General features: G+C 44.2%; 1 protein-coding gene across 3 annotated transcripts in view; it reads left to right on the forward strand.

The window, feature by feature from the left end:
- SLC45A4 (solute carrier family 45 member 4) overlaps positions 1 to 21,727 on the forward strand; it is a 114,497-nt gene that overhangs the window by 59,470 nt on the left and 33,300 nt on the right. For all 3 annotated transcript variants that reach the window (XM_073330014.1, XM_073330013.1, XM_073330015.1), the window contains one exon: positions 5,085 to 5,690. In XM_073330014.1, coding sequence (XP_073186115.1) covers positions 5,447 to 5,690 — 244 coding nt within the window. In that variant the 5' untranslated portion in view covers positions 5,085 to 5,446. The remainder of the gene's footprint in view (positions 1 to 5,084; positions 5,691 to 21,727) is intronic.

A 21,727-nucleotide genomic window follows, 5' to 3' on the forward strand; every position in this document is an offset into this window, starting at 1 on the left:
TCTCAGCCATTTAAAGAAATCATAATCTAACACATACCTAGCTAGATTACTTACTAAAAGTTCTAAGACTCTATTCCTGTTCTGTCCCTGGCAAGAGCAGCATATAGACAGACCCAGACCCTTTGTTTCTCTCCCTCCTCCCAGCTTTTGAAAGTATCTTGTCTCCTCATTGGTCATTTTGGTCAGGTGCCAGCGAGGTTACCTTTAGCTTCTTAACCCTTTACAGGTGAGAGGAGCTTTCCCCTGGCCAGGAGGGATTTCAAAGGGGTTTACCCTTCCCTTTATATTTATGACAATAACTCTGAACAAAATGTTATGGTTGTCTCAAAAGTTTACAACTGAACACTGACTTACTATAGCTTTGAAACTTTACTATGCAGAAGGAAAATGCCACCTTTAACTATCTTAATTTAAATGAAACAAGCACAAACAGTTTACTTATCTTGTCAAATCTTTTTTTAAACTTTCCCTTTTTTTTTAGTAGTTTACATTAAACACAGTACTGTATTTTCTTTTTTTTTTTTTTTGTATCTGCTGCCTGATTGCATACGTCCGGTCCCAAATAAGGGAAGAAGGGTGTGTGTGGGTGTGTGTGTGGTGGATTGTGTAACTGAGGCTTTACTGTATTGAAAAATGGGCACAAACACTGTCTTTCAAATAATTACTTCTGAAATGATACCACTATAGTAACTCTTCTCAGCTATTAAGTTTTATGATGTTTCTAGAAAACTTGCGACTTTCCCCATTGTTTGCTGGCCCTAGAGTTGCCAGGCATCCAGTTTTTGACGGGAATGCCCAGTCAGAAAGGGACTATGGTGGCTCCCATCAGCAACGCTGACCAGGCTATTAACCCCTTTGCGCTGCCAACTGGACTTTTAAGGCAGGCTCCCTGACTGCCCTGGTTCCCCACAGTTCCCAGAAGCGTCCGGCATGTCCGGCTCCTAGGCGCAGGGGCTAGGGAGCCTCCGTGCGGAGCCCCCATCCCAAGTGCTGTCTCTGCAGCTCCCATTGTCCAGAAACCGCGGCCAGTGGGAGCTGTGGGACGGTGCCTGCCACCACGGGCAGCGTGCAGAGTCCTTTGGCCCCCACACCTATGAGCTGGCTGTGCCATCCACTTCTGGGAGCCTGCCTTAGCCCCGCTGTGCTGCTGACTGGGAGCTGCCTGAGGTAAGTGCTGCCTGGCCAGAGCACGCACCCTGAACCCCCTCCCACACCCCTGCCCTCGGTCGGAACCCCCTCCTGCACCCCAAACCCCTCTTCCCTGGCCTCACTGGAGCCCACACCCCAATTCCCTTGGCCCCAGCCCTGAGTCCCCTCCTGCACCCAGTCCACACTCCCAGCCGGAGCCCTCGCCCCCTGCCACACCCTGAATCCCTCATTGCTGGCCCCAGCCAGAGCCCTTACTCCCTCCTGCACCTCAGTCCACTGCCCCAGCCCAAAAGTGAGTGACGGTGGGGGAGAGCGAGTGGGGAGGGAGGGAGGGCATGAAGGGCGGGGCCTCAGGGCAGGGTGTGTGGCAAGGGTATTCAGTTTTGTTTTGATTAGAAAGTTGGCAACCCTAGCTAGCCCCAAAGGCAAGAAATTAATGTACTTGGTATTCCTGTTTTCTGATTTCCACATGCCATGGGGCGGGGAGAAGAGCAGAGCGTGATTCAGAGGAATTAATCTCTCCCTACAGCCTTCAGATCCAGTAAAATGAAACAAGTGATCGCTAAACCAGTGACCTGTTATAACCTGGAATCTTTGTAAGGAAGAACCCCCATGGCTCTGTAAATGAGCATTAACCTCTTGTCCTGGCAAACTTTATTCTTGTATTAATCTTCATGTCACTGCAAAGATAACTTTTGGGGAGAGGAGGAAGCAGGATTATTCTAAAATAAACTAGTTGTGTTTATACTTAAGTCTTGCAAAAGACCTCACTATGAAGATGTGATAGTCCCTTCCAAGATAGTATTTTTGTGCTAGATTTGCATTTGGAATTGAATTGCAGCAGTGAGGGAAACCCATTGTAATCCTTAACCATCAAGCAGGTGGTGTTGGGTTTTTAGTCATCCTGTCTTGTCTCAGTGGATAAAACCTGACCATGCCGTGGTCGCTTGTCTTGATTATCATTACTGCTTTCTCTGATACACAGATTATACTGGAAAGAGACAAGAAAAATGCAGCTGTTAACATTTTCTTCTTTGTTCAACAGAGATCCTAGAAATCTATTTGCTGTGGAAAAACATGGAACTTACATTTTAACAGAAAACCATTTAGTTTTTATGTTTTGTGAAAAAATAAACTGCATTATACTGTGTTTTTCATCCAGCTCTCCATATTAACTGACCCAGTGCTGACAGCCTGAGCCCAATACATAGAAGTATTTGGTATATGTAAGAAATACAAATTGCAATTCCATTAATTTTATTTTACTATGATTGATGGCACTGGTAGGCTTTGAGCTTGCTTAAAAATTGTAACAATCTCAATAAAACATTGTGTTCCAGTGATGATATATAGAGAGCACATGTGCGAGGGAAACTCAAGTTCAGCATTTCATTTTAATCACAGAAAAACATGGATTTTTATGGGGGGGTTTATTGGATAATTTTGGAGGGGGGAGCAGGATTATCACAGAAAACCAGGATCCCTTGTCAATCACAGCCTGTCACTCCACTCTTTGAATCTGACTCCCCCTTGCCATCCATATCAAGTTTAATCATCTTAGTCTCACCTTCAGGGTCTTGCTCAAATGGATCCTGGCCTAACTCTCTGATCTCATCATCTCCTTATCCCTTTCACTCTGCCAATGATACCAGCCCCCACCCTCATCCTTCTCCCACTTGCATGTTGATCCTGCCCCTATGCATGGAAAAACATTCTAATCTGATAAACTAAGTACCACTTGGGCTTCCTTCAGATGCCTTCCAAATATCTTCTACTTCAGAGAGAATTCCATGAATATTATAAAGGTGTGTCTCTGCTGCAAAGAAAAACCCATGGTGCAGAGACTGAACCCAGAGCAATTGATTTGCACTCATGGGGCTTGGGCTGCAGGGCTAAAAAGAGCAGTGTTGACATCTGGTCTTGGGCTGGAGCCTGGGCTTTGAAACCCAGTGAGGGGGAGCATCTTGGAGCCCCAAGGGCAGGGGTGTGGGAGGGGGCTCTGGGCTGGGGCTGAGGGGTTTGGGGTGCAGGAGGGGGCTCTGGGCGGGGGCAAGGGCACAGGCTGGCTTGCGGCAGCTCCCAGTCAGCGGCACAGCCGGGGGGGCTAAGACAGGCTTCCTGCCTGTTCTGGCACTGTGGACCACGCTGTGCCCCAGCAGCATCCAGCAGGTTCAGGTCCTAGGCAGAGGCGTGGCAGGCAATGGTGCGCTGCTCTCACCTGCAGGCACGCGTGCCCCCCAGCTCCCATTGGCCACAGTTCCCGGCCAGTGGGAGTGCAGAGCCAGTACTCGGGGTGAGGGCAGCACATGGAGCCACATAGGAAGCCCCCGCACCTAGAAGCCGGACCTGCTGGCAGCTTCTGGGGCGCAGCGTGGTCTATGGTGCCAGGACAGAGCTGTGATTGAATGTCTTGGTGTTATGGGGGGAAGAGGTAAGCATTAGGGACATGACATATTCAAAGTTCAATATTGAAATATTGAACTTCAAAAGTTTCTTCCCAGCTGAGTGACTTTTTTACATTTCTGCTTAAATTTGTTACAGGAAAGACTATCAAGTTTTTCCTAACCGAATGCTCCACTTTCTTTTTTTTTTTTTTTTTTTAAACTCTTGGGTATTCAGATTTGTTAAGTAAACCATGGAAGTCAACGTCTACTAACCTGTACAATAGATCATGTATTTGAAGTATTATGGAGATTTGGGGAGGAAACTGTGGGATAATGGATATTACTGTGTGCTTAGTGTAAATGACAATTGTGGATCTCAAATATTTAAAGCATAGTACTTTCTTCCATTGAGATCTGGGAGGGCCATTGTAGGTGTTTCAGGAAGTGGTATTTGGTGAGTCAGTAAGTGGTGGTCCCATCTGTCAGCATTGAACCTGTGTCCTGGAGAGTGGTGTTGGAGTATGCTGTGACATCTCTTAAATGGAACCTAAAGCTGACTTGACAAAAGAACTTGTGAATTACAGTAACTCCTCACTTAACGTAGTTATGTTCCTGAAAAATGCAACTTTAGTGAAACTGTAAAACGAATCCAGTTTTCCCATAAGATTGAATGTAAATGTGGAGTGTTAGGTTCCAAGGAAATTTTTTTTGGAGCAGACAAAAGGCATTATATACTGTGCAGTACTGTATGGTACTGTGGTTGGGAAGTGCCCCTAATTTACCCCATACAGGCACAGCCCGCTGCAGGCAAGGACACTAGAAAGCACCTTTGCAGCAGCAGTGGCAGCTTACCCGGAGAAGAACAGGTGCCAACTTTGCCGGGAGATGCTCCAGGCCCGCCTCTTCCCGTCTCCACTCCACTCCAGGCCCACCTCTTCCCACCCTCACCCACATTCCACCTCCTCTCCTGAGCATGCCTCATCCCCGCTCCTCCCCCCCCACACACACCCTCCGGAAAGTCCTAAGCGCCACCAAACAGCTGTTTGGCAGCGCTTAGGACTTTCTGGGAGGTGGGGGAGGAGCGGAGACACGGCGCTTCCCCACTCCTAGGGAGCATTGCACAACTTTAAACAAGCATGTTCTCTAATTGAGCAGCGACTTAACTTTGAAGCAACGTTAAGTGGGAGGACGTTAAGTGAGAAGTTAGTGTACTGAGTCTTATACCTAGTATTCTGGCCAAAGCCTAAATATAGTAATTACACTTAGATTTTTCTCCTGCAAGTAATCTAAGCAAACTTAAATAACCTTCAACTCATGCCCGAAACTGTAGAGTAATGTTTCAGTGCCGTTAAACAGCAGCTGCATTTTAATGATGTGTGATGTGAAGCTTGTTAGCTGTTTTTAAAGTGCTTTGGGATAAAAGGCCCTATATTGGACGGGGGTGCTGATAGTGAAGAAAACGTTTGTTTAGTGTATACATTCCAAAGGGTGGTGGCATCTTGACACCTATTGCTTAGATATCTAATGGTCTGCACTTCACTTTTGTTGCAGATTAATCAGCCACTCGATGGGGATTAACAGTGGAGCACCTTTTTGTGTCGCCTTTCCACCTCTGCGTAGCAAGAATAACAACTTCGGCACTTTGTCAATAATAATTATGAAACTGGTATTAACTGAATGGCAATTATGGATTTTTAACTCTAATTCACAGTAAACTAGCAAGCCATATGTTGAAATTCCTACTAAGTAGCTTCCTGTTCTTTGTTTCATACCTACCTGAGAAGTTGTGAAGTACCTATCTGTACAAGAGGAATATAAGCATTACTTGCATCAGGAACACAACAGAAGTGGAAAGAGAAGACATCTTAGATATGATAGTATTATTTATAGAGTTATAATAAATATATATTTTTATGGTAATGAAAATGGCTCCCCAGAATGCTGACTCAGAATCTATGCAAGTTCAAGAGCTACCTGTGACAGATCTTCAGAAACCAGCAAACAAAGAGAATGAGAGTAGGGAGGAGACTATTAGCGAAGGATCCATAAACCGGATACCAATACGCCTGTGGGTGATGCATGGCGCAGTGATGTTTGGCAGGGAATTCTGTTATGCCATGGAGACAGCATTGGTAACCCCGGTATTGTTGCAAATTGGTAAGTACATTCTTTTCATATCTAATCTACTGTTTTAAACAAAGCCATTGCTTGTTCTTAATGTTTTTTGGTTAATGCCATAGGAAGAAGTGGTTTTGTTACAGCTAGAGCAATCGGCTGTAAATTGGAACATCTGAGTTTCATTCTTGGCTCTGCTACTGACTAATTGTAACCTTTAACAAAATGTTAAACACTTTGAACTTGCATATACCATTTGTATAATTGTTTTTCTTGTTATTTCTTAGGGTTAACTTAGGGTTAATCTTATAGGAGATTTGAGGGAAAAGTACCAAGTATTTTTTGCTAATATTGTAAGTTGTCAGTACAAATATATAAAACCTATGTATTTTCAAATGTGTAAAGTTTTTAAAAATACACTAAGAACAAATCGTGTCAGATTATATCCAGATATCCATTTTAACGTATTGGACAAATATTGAGTCCAGTGGACTTTAGGTACAAACTTGTTTTCAGTAGTCTTGACACAAGAACTGGGAAATTTAATCAGGTTACTTTGCCCAAGAAAATGCTGAGACTATTGTGTGGATTGGCTTTGACAGTAACTATTGAGCTATATAATATTGTATGTTCTATATTGAGCTTCTAGTGAACCTTTTATCTTACCTGTAATTCAGTGAAGCTCTTGCTTGGTATCTTTCTTTTTTTTTATGTTTAAAGATACAAAGCAATACTGTGCCAAGAACTTGCTCATATTATGCAATAGGCAACTGGCACATGAGGAAAAGGAGAGAGTACTTATACCAAGTTCAACCTCTCACTTACATCGTATGTCATTCCGAATGTTAAACTATATTTTAACTTTTTATGCTTGAGTCTGAAAAATCTCAAAATGAAGATAGAATGGATCCATGGTCAACATTAAGTTGTGAATGCATCCGATGAAGTGAGCTGTAGCTCACGAAAGCTTATGCTCAAATAAATTTGTTAGCTTCTAAGGTGCCACAAGTACTCTTTTTCTTTTTGCAAATACAGACTAACACGGCTGCTACTCTGAAACCTGTCATTAAGTTGTGTAGCTCTGAAGTAATATGCCATGGCTAATGTTAACTAAACATCTAACAGTTTTTGTTTGCTCAAATAAAGTTGCTGATTTAAACTATTAGCATGTTTTAAAACTAGATTGCAATTTAGTTGCCAACAACTCGGTCCCTTAATTAGGTCAGTGTTGTTGGTACAGGAGGTCGGTAGGATTTCCTGTTACCAGCCAAGAGGGCCAACAAGAAGTCCATTAATGGACAGAGCAACTTTGGCCATCCTTGCTGCAGTCCACAGTGCATTGTGTAATAGAAATAAAATGAGGATTAAAATGAGTGTAGACGGTTCTGCTTCTTGCATATTAAGGAAGTGTTTGTGCCAGTTTCACAAATAATTGCTGGTCTCATTAAAAGACATGAGTCTCCAGACTTTCTAACCAAAGATGAAGGCCAGGTATTAAGTGTTTTAGATTAATAAACACTTCAGTATCCCTTGCTGTAGCAAGTGGTGAATGGGAAGAGGACAGAATTTGAGCAGGCTTAGTGGTGCCTGTGAATTATTTGTATGTAATATCGATATGCTTTAAAATACAGCTTAAAACAGTATTGCTTCATTACCTGACACTGCCACATTTGATCAAGTCCTACTTTGACCTTCCTATGTGATTTGGAAACCTGAAGATTGGTTTGTGGAATCAGTGGTTAATGAGGCTATAATTTTGTGGATCGTACAATATACCCTCTTTAAATATTGGCACATTAGTTGTTGTTGTTTTTCCAGTCCTGCATGAATTTATTAGATGTTTAATTCCCCCTTCCTCACAACTTCAAACCATTTTTTTCCCCTAGGCTTGCCCCAACAGGTAATCTATATGGTAACTTGACAGTGCTGAATGGTTGTACAGTAATAGAAGATGTGAGTCAGTAACACTCAGTGTGTTTTTTCATGTGTTATTAACTTTATATATTTCAGCATTTTATGATTAAAAGATACAACTGAACTATTAAGGTATGTGCACATGCTGAAACTGAGTGACTGTTATATCAAAAGTAAACAATCGTTGCTGAAGGAGAACCATGGCCTTGTCTAAATGGGCAGGGGAGGAGTAGAGTGTAGCTTGTCTTCAGTTGACACTTGCTATTTGCTGCACTATACAGAAGCCATACCAATAGCATGCACACAGGACAGCTCTGCCCTCTTTCAATTTGTATCATGTACATGCAGCATACTAAGCGCATGGCTATCTGGGAAGGTATTCCACAATCCTTTGCGTCACTGCTGTGCATTGTATACTCTGGGTTTTTTTCTTCAAACATTGTCAGATGCATAGCAGAAACCTGTGGAATTCTGGGACTTGAGGCCAAACCAAAAAAAAATCTGTGATTCCATTCTCTCTATCCCATGCTTCCTCTTTTTCTGGGCAGGCTAGTAACGTTTTTTTAATTGTTGGCTGCATTGCTATGCTTGGAACCACAAATATACAGAGGCTGCTTGGGCTTTATTTGACCTCTTTAAGCTGAGTAGCTTTAGTTTGGACTTTGCCTGCTGCACCACCAAGCAGATGGCGTAGCCATAGCAGCTCCTCCAGCAGTGACAGGAAGGGGGATGAGGAAGAAAATGACGACAACAAAGCTGTTCCTGGAACAGCTTCATGCGGTGCCATTTCAGGGCTTGGGAAGCCAGCATCTGTTGATGGGAAAGGATTGTTCTATACACCTGGGATGACCAAGTAAGTGGTGAGAGAATTTCAGGGTGGTGAAAGCAACCTTTTTTGGATATCTGTGCTGAAGTAGCTCCAGAGCTGCAATAGCAGCATACCAGCACAGTGCCCCACTCACCGCTGCCATCTGGAAGCTAGCCACCTCTAAATGATACCAGTCCATAGCCAACTAATTCAGCAGAAGGGAGATCAACTGCTGGGGCTATTGTCATGCAGGCACTTGACATCCATAAGGTACTGCTGCAGTCGGTTATAAAGCTTGGTAATGCTCAGGAGATTGTTGATGGCTTGCACACATGGGGTTCCAAACTGCACTGGGGCAACTGATGGAACCCATGTGCCTACAGTCTGCCCCCTGCACGAGGTCGGCTTCTAAACAAAGAGGTATTTCTCCATGGTGCTATATGATTTGGTTGATTACCCATGGTAGATTAACATACACAAATGGAGGATGGTCTGGAAAGGCCATGATGCTAGGATCTTTTGGAACTCAGGCCTATTTACGTTAAGGGATAAAGGACCGTTTGCCCCCAGGATCGCTATGGGCTTTAACAGTGTGGAGATTGCTCAGATTATCCCAGGAGACCTGGCTTATCCTCTGCTTCATTCACAGACTGCTTGGATGGAAGGAAGGAATTATTTAACTGTCACATCACTAGTTGTAGAATGACAGCGGAGTGTGCGTTTGGCTATCTGAAAGGAAGGTGGCACTGTTAATGGGTTAGGTTGGAAGCTGCAGGGGGAAAAAAGCCTGAGATTATACCTGCATGTTGTATTTTGCACAATAATATGAGAGCAAGGGGGAGAGAGAGCCTTGCCAGTGGGTGGGAAGCTGAGGTACAGAGACTTGCTCAGCAGTTTGAGCAGCCAGCCAGGTATCCACTAGAAAATGGCAAGAGCCAGGTTAGTACTGTCAGGGATATGTATTGCTGTTACATTGAATTTCAGGCCTGAAAATGTACAGCTGTACATCTGTTTCCTCTGCTGCCTCTTCTTCTTCTGTCTTCCTGTGGGTAATGTCAGGGCTCAAAGTTATCAGGGATGTCAGATAATCCTAGAATATCAGGGTTGGAAGGGACCTCAGGAGGTCATCTAGTCCAACCCCCTGCTCAAAGCAGGACCAATCCCCAACTAATCATCCCAGCCAGGGTTTTGTCAAGCCTGACCTTTAAAACCTCAAAGATAGGAGATTCCACCACCTCCCTAGGTAACGCATTCCAGTGCTTCACCACCCTCCTAGTGAAAAAGCTTTTCCTAATATCCAACCCAAATCTCCCCCACTACAACTTGAGACCATTACTCCTTGTTCTCAGTGGTAGCAGATGACAGAACAGTCTAGATCCATCCTCTTTGGAACCCCCTTTCAGATCGTTGAAAGGAGCTATCAAATCCCCCCTCATTCTTCTCTTCTGCAGACTAAACAATCCCAGTTCCCTCAGCCTCTCCTCATAAGTCATGTGTTACAGTCCCCTGGACGCTTTCCAATTTTTCCACATCCTTCTTGTAGTGTGGGGCCCAAAACTGGACACAGTACTACAGATGAGGCCTCACCAATATCGAACAGAGGGGAACAATCAAGTCCCTCGATCTGCTAGCAATGCCCCTACTTATACAGCCCAAAATGCTGTTCGCCTTCTTGGCAACAAGGGCACACTGTTGACTCCTATCCAGCTTCTCGTCCCCTGTAACCCCTAGGTGCTTTTCTGCAGAACTGCTGCCTAGCCATTCGGTCCCTAGTCTGTAGCAGTGCATGGGAGTCTTCCATCCTAAGTGCAGGACTTTGCACTTGTCCTTATTGAACCTCATCAGATTTCTTTTGGCCCAATCCTCCAATTTGTCTAGGGCCCTCTGTATCCTATCCCTACCCTCCAGCGTATCTGCCTCTCCTCTCAGTTTAGTGTCATCTACAAATTTGAGAGGGTGCAGTCCACGCCATCCTCCAGATCATTAATGAAGATATTGAACAAAACCGACCCCAGGACCAACCCTTGGGGCACTCCACTTGATACCGGCTGCCAACTAGACATGGAGCTATTGATCACTACCCGTTGAGCCTGACGAACTAGCCAGCTTTCTATCCACCTTATAGTCCATCCAGCCCATATTTCTTTAACTTGCTGGCAAGAATACTCTGGGAGACTATATCAAAAGCTTTGCTAAAGTCAAGGAATAACACATCCACTGCTTTCCCCTCATCCACAAAACCAGTTATCTCGTCATAGAAGGCAATTAGATTAGTCAGGCATGACTTGCCCTTGGTGAATCCATGCTGACTGTTCCTGATCACTTTCCTCTCCTCTAAGTGCTTCAGAATTGATTCCTTGAGGACCTGCTCCATGATTTTTCCAGAGACTGAGGTGAGGCTGACTGGGCTGTAGTTCCCCAGATCCTCCTTCCCATTTTTAAAGATGGGCACTACGTTAGCCTTTTTCCAGACATCCGGGACCTCCCCCGATCTCCATGAGTTTTCAAAGATAATGGCCAATGGCTCTGCAATCACATCCGCCAACTCCTTTAGCACTCTCGGATGATGACTTGAAAGAGCTGGGCTCCCAGGTACAATTGTTCTCCCTGCCCTGACCTTGGCCCAGAAGGGAATAGTATTTGGAAACACTGCTGTAGGGGCATAGCAGGTAACATATGCCAGTGTTCCTAGTACCCTGTGTCCAGTGGCAGGAGAACATGGCTATGTCCTGGTTGAGGACACTGAATTGTATGTACATCCTCTAGCAGCAAATGCTGTAGCAAAGCATTCTGCTTCTGTATTGCCTCAATGTGTTGCCTCTGCATGTCCCTGTCTCTCACTACAGTGTCTCTTGCCATGACAGTGCGGTCTCTGGCCACTTCATCTCTCGCTCACATTCTTGATAGCTTTCCTCTCTGATCTCAAACAACTAGCTCTCCCTTATTTTTCAGTTTTTTGGAGCATTTGCAGTGAGTTCTAACACTTCATCTCCAGTTTTTCATTTCTCCCCTCTCAGGTTAGCCAGCCATTGATAAAGGCCCTGTCCTTGAGGGTCAGGCAGCTGCAAGTGCTGTGGTTGGGGAAGTAGGAATCACTTGTGGTTTTTTGTCAATCTTTTTTTTTAAATATGTATTTACCCCTCTCTGAGATTCTTCCCATTCTTGAGGGGAACATCAGTTGGTAAGTGGGGTGCATGAGGAGGGTTAGATGGGGATTTTTGGATGTTCAGTCTATTCCATTTGGGTTTGCAGTTATGCCTGGGAGGCTGGGGGGGAGGAGCGGGGGCAGGGGAGAGAAGAGGGATAGCATTGTTCCCCCTTCAACACTGCAGTCTATGCTGTGCCTTGGAGGCACTTCTGTGATGTTAGAGGGATTAGCAGGAGCTTCTGGAGGTGAACTGGATAGCAATCCCCGTTTCCTTTAGGCCAGGGGTCTCAAAGTCCTGGCCGCAGGCCATCTGCGGCCTGAGAACCTCCCCGCTGAGGCCCGCAGAGGAGAGACCTATGCTGCCAGCAATATCTGCTGCAGGTGCCGCCCCTGCACACACACCCCAGCTCCCATTGGCTGGGGCAGAGGGACAGAGGTATCATCACTAGTTGCCAGGCAGAGTCAGCCATGGAGGCAGTGTCACTTTTTTCCACAATGAATATAAACAAGTCAAAATACCGAACACCACTCTCTGATGCCCACCTCGCTGCAATCCTGAAGGGTTCAACTGCTCAGTCACTGAGGCCAAACATCTACAAACTAACAGAATTGAAGCATTGCCAGGTGTCTGGCAAACACTGAAAACTCTCCGGCAGGCGAAGAATTGTATCAAGTTGTATGACCTTTTTATTATTTCTAAGAAATTCAAAATAAAAAATACAATATAAACATTTTCTTTTCTGAGCACCATCTTCAGTGACCTTATTGGTCCGCTGGGAGGATTTGAGGTCTGGCACTGGCCCAAAGGTAAATTGAGTTTGAGACCCCTGCTTTAGGCTTTCCTGACTCTTGATGGCATTACAGTGAGGTGGGGGACTAGGAGGTAGAGAATAGCCTTATTCAAAAAGGCAAAGGGTGGACGGAATGCTCTGTGAAGTTATTCACCAAGATGGTTTCCCCCCCCCCCCCCAACCTTTATCCCAAGGTAAACTTTTCCTGTGTGAATGTGTACATCAGGGCATACATACCTCAGCAGGGAGCTGTAGTCTTAGTACCTTGTCCGCCTCGTGTCAACTGAGAATACTAACCAACCTTTTTTTCCTCATAATGACGGTCTTAAATTGTTGAATTTTGCAAAACTAAATGATTGAATTATTCAAATGTTGCGCAAGGGGAGGTGGAGTATAGGTTGTGGCTGCATCATGCTGTGTGGGCTGAGGGAGGCAGGGGCTAGAGACAAAGGGTCCTAGTTCACATCCACCAGAACTGGTTGCAGCCCTGGAGCATCCGGAGCAGAAGTTAGAATGGTAGTATGGTAAAATAATAAACTGTAAAGATAGATACTTACATGCCTAGGATCTGCCTCCTGAGTGTCTGGCTGGCAGTTGGGCGGGCTTCCTACCCAGTTGGTTTCTGAAGCAATTCTGGCTTTCTGGGAAAAGCGTTTCACTGCTCTCCATGTTCCTCCTGTGATGGTTTTTGCTGCTTGTCCTTGTGTAGAGTGCCCAGGGTCCCCAACTTGCTTAGGGGTGGTGGTGGTATAAATGCTTAAACCTGTCAGTGCCTCAGAAAATTTACAGGTTACATTTCCACAGCTGGATTGTTCCCTGGCTTTAATGCAAGTTCTCCTAAGCAGTTTTTTCTTTATCCATTACTGGGCAGTATTCCAGTTGTGACCCCCATCATGGGAATCTGAATAGTGATGTCCACAAACACCCCTTTATCATGGTGGCTGGCCCCAAGAGCTTGCTGCACTGATGCTTCTGTCCATATGGCAAGGAGATCTTGGGTCTTAACGTGGTGCCAAATAGCTGCTCAAGGCAAGTTGTAAAGGCTTTTGGAGTAATATCACTGTAATGCCATTATATTGGAATCCAGGAGCAAATGGGCTGATCCTGGCACTGTGCCAGATTTTACAGTGGGGAGACGACCAGCTTGACTCCTGGTGGGCACAAAGGTCAACAGATAGTTTGGCCACAGAGGCCCCCCGAGGCAGTTTGGTAGTCCTTCAACTGCTATCCCAAAGTAGCACGTGGCAGCATTGCATATATGAGAATATTAGACCGCACTAACTAAACTAGCATTGAATTTAGCACACTTCAAAAGACTGCAGAAATCGCAATAAATGCACAGTTGGTGGATTTCCATGAATTTTGTGTGTGTGTACACAAGTATTTTCAAACTATACTAACTATGAGTTGGTCCAGACAAAATGCTCCGTCCAGACAAATGATGTCGTTTCATTATTAACGCTCTTCTAAAATTTAACCCTATATGGTATAAATTTTCCTTCAGTCAAAACAGTTCCTACAGTGGATCTGTCTACCACACCACTGAAATGATTTGAAAAGAACAAAACCGGGTGAGCAGTTTTGATGCTGCTTTGCTAAACTTACTAAGTTAGATTTTTTTTTTTTAAACTAGAAAGTGATTTGGTTCATAATACCAGACAAAATGATAATTCGTTAGACTGTTTATGCATGGCCTTTGTTACCAACACTTTTCACATCCTTAGAAAATAGGAAAATGTATGCATAATGTGGCCAACAGACAAATGCTTGCTGGGTTTGTTAATTCATGTAAATCTATTCACCATTTTCTTAAAAGGTAAAATTTGTATGCCCATGAAATCAGGAAGATTCTTAAGGCCTTCCAGTGTAAGAAATCTATCTTGTAACTGTTAATGTATCATATTTTTAATGTGAAGTTTATAACATTGCAATTGAGTGATAGTGTTTCAGCAGTGTCTATAAAATTTGAAGTTTATAATAGTCACTGTAACAGTTTTTATAGTTAATATGGTAAGTGACTCACTAAGCTTTTATTGTATTTCAAAGGCTTTTCCCCATGCCATTGAGTATTCTATGAATAGTTAATAAGCACAGAACCGATTGTCAGCAACAGAAATGTTCCACTCTCCCTCTTTCTAAAGCAGCATAAATTATTAAATGTATTACTCTTTCTTTTAGAAAAGGGAAATAAGTGAACTCTTACTTAAGGTTCAAGTGAACATTTTTAACACTATCCCATCTACCCTTTGTGTGACTTAGAAATGTAAGAAAGTTTCCCTAAAAGAGAGACAAACTCTAATCCCTCCTTCTCTAAGGTGATGAATAAGGGGTACCCATTTCAGGTGATGCTGCCCAATGGGTCTTTGATATATTTCATGTTTTGAAATTCATGCTTTAGTACAACAGTACCTCTAACTTTTTTATGTATCATTTCATATTCAAGTGGATGTCTGATATCACATTGTAATGTGGGAATAAATGGCCACTTATTGTAAACTTTCGCCATTTGCACATTAAATATTCACGTTTTGTTTCAGGCTTACCTCTGAATATAATGTTTAGTCAGTGATGCTAAGCAATAGTATTTCAGGAAACAAATACTTTGATTCTAATTAATAGGCTCTAATAAAGAGGTGGAACCAACTCAAGCAGAATACAATGGGTTATTTTTGTCTGAAAATTTTCTCATATACTGTAGAATCAAGAAAGCACTTCACTTTTCACTGATTTACATGTAGAATAGCCTTTTTGTCCTCTGGTCTGCCTTTGTCAACTTAGGCACAATGAGACGTGCTAATAGCATGCTGGGTACTTCACAAACCTAAGGATCTGTGATCCCTGCTCAAAAGATCTTATAGCCCAGGTGCAGGCAAAACTGTTCAAATGAAAATGATGCGTTGGGCAATATTACAAGCTTGTGGTTGGAGAAGTTGTGCAGTCGTCGTGCATGAAAAGACCATCCCTGTCCCACATCTAATTTTGAAACAATCAAAATGATAATGACAAAGTAATAAGGAAGGATGAAGGGAAAACCAAGAGCCATTTGAAGTTCTTAGGCCTAAGCCAAAGCCCACTGAAATCAATGGGCATCTCTCTATTGCCTTTAGTGTGCTTTGGATAGTAAGTGTACAAACTTCAGAAAGATGTTTTCAAGTTATGGCTATGGCCTGCTTCCCACCTCCCCAGTCTATAAGTTGCTCATGGTAACCTGGGCTCCTTACCTTTTTTTTCAAATACAGCTGGTGAATTAGGCTCTGATTATTGTCCTGAGTAAAAATTCTTCATGCAAAATAGAGATTTGGGAGCTAGGGGAAAAAAATATTTGTATTTGAAACTCAAGGAAAAAAATTTAAGCTCTTCAGTTTCCTTCTCTATTTCTTCCACTATGTGGGGCAGGGAGTCCAGAATGGAAAGACTACTACTAACTGAATAAAACCTCTAAAACAGATTTTAGGCATATAGCCATAACTTTATCTATAGCCCAAGACCCTAAAGAATATGATGTTTTATTCCATTAATACGTGTCTCAGGTGGTGAACGTATAATACTGTGAACAGTGCACCTGAGGCAAATATTAAAAACATCTTGAAACATCCCCACCCATCACTTTTCTTTTTTTTAAAAATAGACGACTGGTAATTTATGCCCCTGAGGGGTGTCTCAAAATTAATAGATGTTGCTGTGCATACTGCCAAGGATCAAATTAGTTGTGTTCGTACTGTGAATCTAATTTTTATTATTAAATAACTTACTGTGACATAAAATCAGTACCTGGGACATGATCTGTGATTTGTCTTATTTTCTTAGAGAGGGGTCTATGTAACATTATAAGCATCAGATTAACTCTCTGAAAGCACCTTTTCATCCAAGGATCCTGAAGTGGTATGCAAATTGTGACAGGGCAAGGCCACATGGCTATAGTAAAGTAGTGAGGAACAGGTATGTTTAAACAAATCCCTGGTACCATGGTAACCAAATGGCAGTTGCTTCAGGTTAATCAAGACACATGGGGCCAATTAAGATCTTTCTAGAAAACAGTGGAGATAGCTAGGTTGATTGGAACGCCTGAAGCCAATCAAGGGCTGGCTGGAACTAGTTAAAAGCCTCCCAGTTAGTTAGTGAGGTGCGCGTGTCAGGAGCTGTAGGAGGAAACCATGTTGTTGGAGGAACTAAGTAATACAAATCCATATCCGGTGTAAGGAAGGAGGCCCTGAGGTAATGGTGAAGGAGATATTGAGTAGGGGCTGTTGTGGGGGAGTGGCCCAGGGAATTGTACATGTCCTATTTCCAAAAAAGTCAGCTACCATAGCTGCTACTATTAGGGTCCCTGGGCTGCAGCCCAGAGTAGAGGGCAGGCCCGGGCTTCCCCCTCCCTTCCCAATTAATCACTGAGACTGGGAGACAACAGAGACTGTGTGAGGGAGGGTTGCTTTTCCTCGCCTGCCTTGCTGGCTTATGATGAAAATGGCTCAGTAAGCTGTGACCCTTGCCTCTAGAGAGAGAAGGGCTACATGCAGGGTCACAGGGAGTCTCTGAGGCTAGCGAAATCCACCAGGAAACATGGGACCCATGGAGACAAGGACAGAGCTTTGTCACAAAATATAATTCTATGGGATTTCTGATCCTACAGGTGCCTGTAGGAAATAGAGCACATACTTTACCTCATACTAAGCAAAATGCTAGTGCCACTCCCTTTGGAAGCCTTTAGGTTGACAGCTGTGGGATAACCACATCACTTACAGGAAAATAGCTGCACAGGCGGCATAAAATGCTGCTTTTTCATAAACAACTTTGAGCCTGGGCTTCAGAGACACCAGCGATAAGTAGCCAGACGTTCAGCTCAAGGTAGTATGAGGACTTGAGCTGGCGTCATGTTCGTTAAGCCTGTATGAGCCTCGAATTAATCTTTTAAAATATTTTTAAAATGGAGGCTGAATTTCAAGCAGTGCAGGGGTATAGGCATATTTTCCACTGTGATTAATGAAACTTATCTGAATCTCCTAGATGGATTTGAAAATCTCAATCAGGAAACAGATGAATTATTTCCCTTGTTCTAATTTTTTCAGTATAGTTACACATGAGAATGCACTCTTGCTCTCTAATGAGAGTTGAAGAATCTAGTTGGAGAGCTAAATCTCATGGGCTATACAAGAAGCCTGGAAAGATCTAGGACATGTATATGACATGACCTTTTACTTGTACACAAGATCTTAAGAGCGAACAGCTAAAGCGTGTCTATTCCAGGCACACTTCTATGCCTTGGGGGTTTTTCGCTTTCCTCTGAAGCATGGGGCACGGGTCACTTGCTGGAAGATTCTCTGCACCTTGAAGTCTTTAAACTTTGAGGACTTCAATAACTCAAACATAGGTGAGAGGTTTATTGCAGGAGTGGGTGGGTGAGATTCTGTGGCCTACGTTGTGCAGGAGGTCAGACTAGATGATCCTAATGGTCCCTTCTGACCTTTAATATCTATGAGTCTATGCCAAATGCAATTAGTTAGCAGTTATGCTGACTTAAGAAAAATTATTGCCCAACCACTGTTTCTTCATCTCTTTTATGGATGAAGAGGAAGACTTTCAAGCAAGTTTCATTTTGTTTGGTGGTGATTTCTGTTCTTCTGTCAGTGGTAGTATGAAACCATATGTTCAGGCTTTAGAATTCCTTACTAGAGTCTTTTTTCTTTTTTCTTTTTATCCCCCACCCAATCTCATATGTAGCACCTCAGCCATTTTGGGAACTTCAGAACTGTAGCTCCCATAACCAGCAGCACAGAGGTAGAGGCTGAGAAATGGAAAATGCTTGCCTAGTCTGTGTTTGAAACCTAGACCAGCAGTGGGGGCTGGGTCAGAGAGAGGTGTAGTTTTCAGAAGTAGACATAGACATGCTAGGGAGACTCACTGCAGGCCTGGACAGCCTGCCCAATTTAGGGTTGCCAGGTTTGGTTGGACATATTCCTGGAGGTTTCACTACATGACATCTTTAATTCCTGGAGATTCCAGGACAATCCGGCAAGGTTGGTAACCGTAATGCCCATGCCCAAATATGCATTGGTCTTGGACAGATATGGTGTGTTTGTGGGAGATGTTTGGCTACTGGGTATGAGCTTGGAGCAGGAGAAAGAGGAACAGCTTCTGGGTTAATCTCTGCGGGGTAGAGGAGAAAACTCCGTTTTGCCTCTGCCACATGGCTGAGCCAATCAAAAATGCCTAGCTCTCAGGCGGTAAGGGGCATTGAAAACACTGGGCAGGGAGAGAAGCCAGTCACTGGCTCGTGCAATTACCAGCCACAAGCAGCGTCCAGCACAGAGAGATGGAGACCCCAGACTCTATCCAGAGGAAGACTGTTAACTTCTAGTCTCACCTGTTAGGCCTCCCTTGCTTCAGAAGCTAAGAAAAGGGAAATGTTTGGCGCAATCCTGGGTCCTGGCCCACCCAGACAGAGAGCTGCCCATGTCACAGTGCAATGTCACAGTAGTGTGCACACCTATCACGTGAAAGCTGCAGATGAACTCTGGAGTTGCACCTATTTGCTCTGTGTCTCATGTGAGCTTTTGTGTAATGCTTTGTTACTAGAAGGTGGAAAAAATACCAGGATACCTGGGGGACTAACTTGAAGGGGAAAGGAGTCCAGGAGAGCTGGCTGTATTTCAAGGAATCCCTGTTGAGGTTACAGGGACAAACCATCCCGATGAGTCGAAAGAATAGTAAATATGGCAGGCGACCAACTTGGCTTAATGGTGAAATCCTAGCGGATCTTAAACATAAAAAAGAAGCTTACAAGAAGTGGAAGGTTGGACATATGACCAGGGAAGAGTATAAAAATATTGCTCGGGCATGTAGGAATGTTATCAGGAGGGCCAAATCGCACCTGGAGCTGCAGCTAGCCAGAGATGTCAAGAGTAACAAGAAGGGTTTCTTCAGGTATGTTGGCAACAAGAAGAAAGCCAAGGAATGTGTGGGCCCCTTCCTGAATGAGGGAGGCAACCTAGTGACAGAGGATGTGGAAAAAGCTAATGTACTCAATGCTTTTTTTGCCTCTGTTTTCACTAACAAGGTCAGCTCCCAGACTGCTGCGCTGGGCATCACAAAATGGGGAAGAGATGGCCAGCCCTCTGTGGAGATAGAGGCGGTTAGGGACTATTTAGAAAAGCTGGACGTGCACAAGTCCATGGGGCCGGGCGAGTTGCATCCGAGAGTGCTGAAGGAATTGGCGGCTGTGATTGCAGAGCCACTGGCCATTATCTTTGAAAACTCGTGGCGAACCGGGGAAGTCCCGGATGACTGGAAAAAGGCTAATGTAGTGCCAATCTTTAAAAAAGGGAAGAAGGAAGATCCTGGGAACTACAGGCCAGTCAGCCTCACCTCAGTCCCTGGAAAAATCATGGAGCAGGTCCTCAAAGAATCAATCCTGAAGCACTTGCATGAGAGGAAAGTGATCAGGAACAGCCAGCATGGATTCACCAAGGGAAGGTCATGCCTGACTAATCTAATCGCCTTTTATGATGAGATTACTGGTTCTGTGGATGAAGGGAAAGCAGTGGATGTATTGTTTCTTGACTTTAGCAAAGCTTTTGACACGGTCTCCCATAGTATTCTTGTCAGCAAGTTAAGGAAGTATGGGCTGGATGAATGCACCATAAGGTGGGTAGAAAGCTGGCTAAATTGTCGGGCTCAACGGGTAGTGATCAATGGCTCCATGTCTAGTTGGCAGCCAGTATCAAGTGGAGTGCCCCAGGGGTCGGTCCTGGGGCCGGTTTTATTCAATATCTTCATAAATGATCTGGAGGATGGTGTGGATTGCACTCTCAGCAAATTTGCGGATGATACTAAACTGGGAGGAGTGGTAGATACGCTGGAGGGGAGGGATAGGATACAGAAGGACCTAGACCAATTGGAAGATTGGGCCAAAAGGAATCTGATGAGGTTCAATAAGGATAAGTGCAGGGTCCTGCACTTAGGACGGAAGAACCCAATGCACAGCTACAGACTAGGGACCGAATGGCTAGGCAGCAGTTCTGCAGAAAAGGACCTAGGGGTGACAGTGGACGAGAAGCTGGATATGAGTCAGCAGTGTGCCCTTGTTGCCAAGAAGGCCAATGGCATTTTGGGATGTATAAGTAGGGGCATAGCGAGCAGATCGAGGGACGTGATCGTTCCCCTCTATTCGACATTGGTGAGGCCTCATCTGGAGTACTGTGTCCAGTTTTGGGCCCCACACTTCAAGAAGGATGTGGATAAATTGGAGAGAGTCCAGCGAAGGGCAACAAAAATGATTAGGGGACTGGAACACATGAGTTATGAGGAGAGGCTGAGGGAGCTGGGATTGTTTAGCCTGCAGAAGAGAAGAATGAGGGGGGATTTGATAGCTGCTTTCAACTACCTGAAAGGGGGTTCCAAAGAGGATGGCTCTAGACTGTTCTCAATGGTAGCAGATGACAGAACGAGGAGTAATGGTCTCAAGTTGCAGTGGGGGAGGTTTAGATTGGATATTAGGAAAAACTTTTTCACTAAGAGGGTGGTGAAACACTGGAATGCGTTACCTAGGGAGGTGGTAGAATCTCCTTCCTTAGAGGTTTTTAAGGTCAGGCTTGACAAAGCCCTGGCTGGGATGATTTAACTGGGAATTGGTCCTGCTTTGAGCAGGGGGTTGGACTAGATGACCTTCTGGGGTCCCTTCCAACCCTGAGATTCTATGATTCTATGATTCTATGATCTGTTTGGGGGGATTGTTTTTTTTTGTTTGCATGAAATATTCTGCTCCACTGCTTGGAGTTAAAACAAAGGAGGCTGGTAGGGAGAAGCAAACGGGAAAGGAAACACTGACAAAGAGAAGATATCTCCAGGAGCAATACCACGGGTCTTTAAGAGAACAATGAGTGAGCTATTAACTGGAACATGCCTACCTGCCTGTCTCCACCCAGTTTAACAGGCTTATTTTTCCAAGGCGAGAGCCAAATATCAAAAGAACACTAAATCTTTAACCCCTGCCTGCAGGGATGGGGTGAGAGGGCAGCAGCTGATTGGACATGTGGGACAGAGAACTGCAGGAGGGTGGTCTCTGTTGCAGCCCAGAGATGGAGGAAGCTGGGCTAAGCGGAGCTTACCAAAACTTGCAAGGAAAGGGTAAAGTTTAGGTGCGACCAGCTGCATATAAACTTCTATTGCGTTAATCCTTTCTTCTGCTTCATATGTACCTTTTGGAATCCTAAACAATGTTTGTTTTGAAGAAACTGGTTTGGGGTCACTTTAATGAACAGGTCTCAGGCTCCCTGAGGGCTATCTTCTTGCAGATAGAAAAGGAGTACTTGTGGCACCTTAGAGACTAACCAATTTATTTGAGCATGAGCTTTCGTGAGCTACAGCTCACTTCATCAGATGTTTACCGTGGAAACTGCAGCAGACTTTATATACACACAGA

The sequence above is a fragment of the Lepidochelys kempii genome, chromosome 2 (genome assembly GCF_965140265.1).
Source record: "Lepidochelys kempii isolate rLepKem1 chromosome 2, rLepKem1.hap2, whole genome shotgun sequence".
NCBI classification, from domain to species: domain Eukaryota; kingdom Metazoa; phylum Chordata; order Testudines; family Cheloniidae; genus Lepidochelys; species Lepidochelys kempii.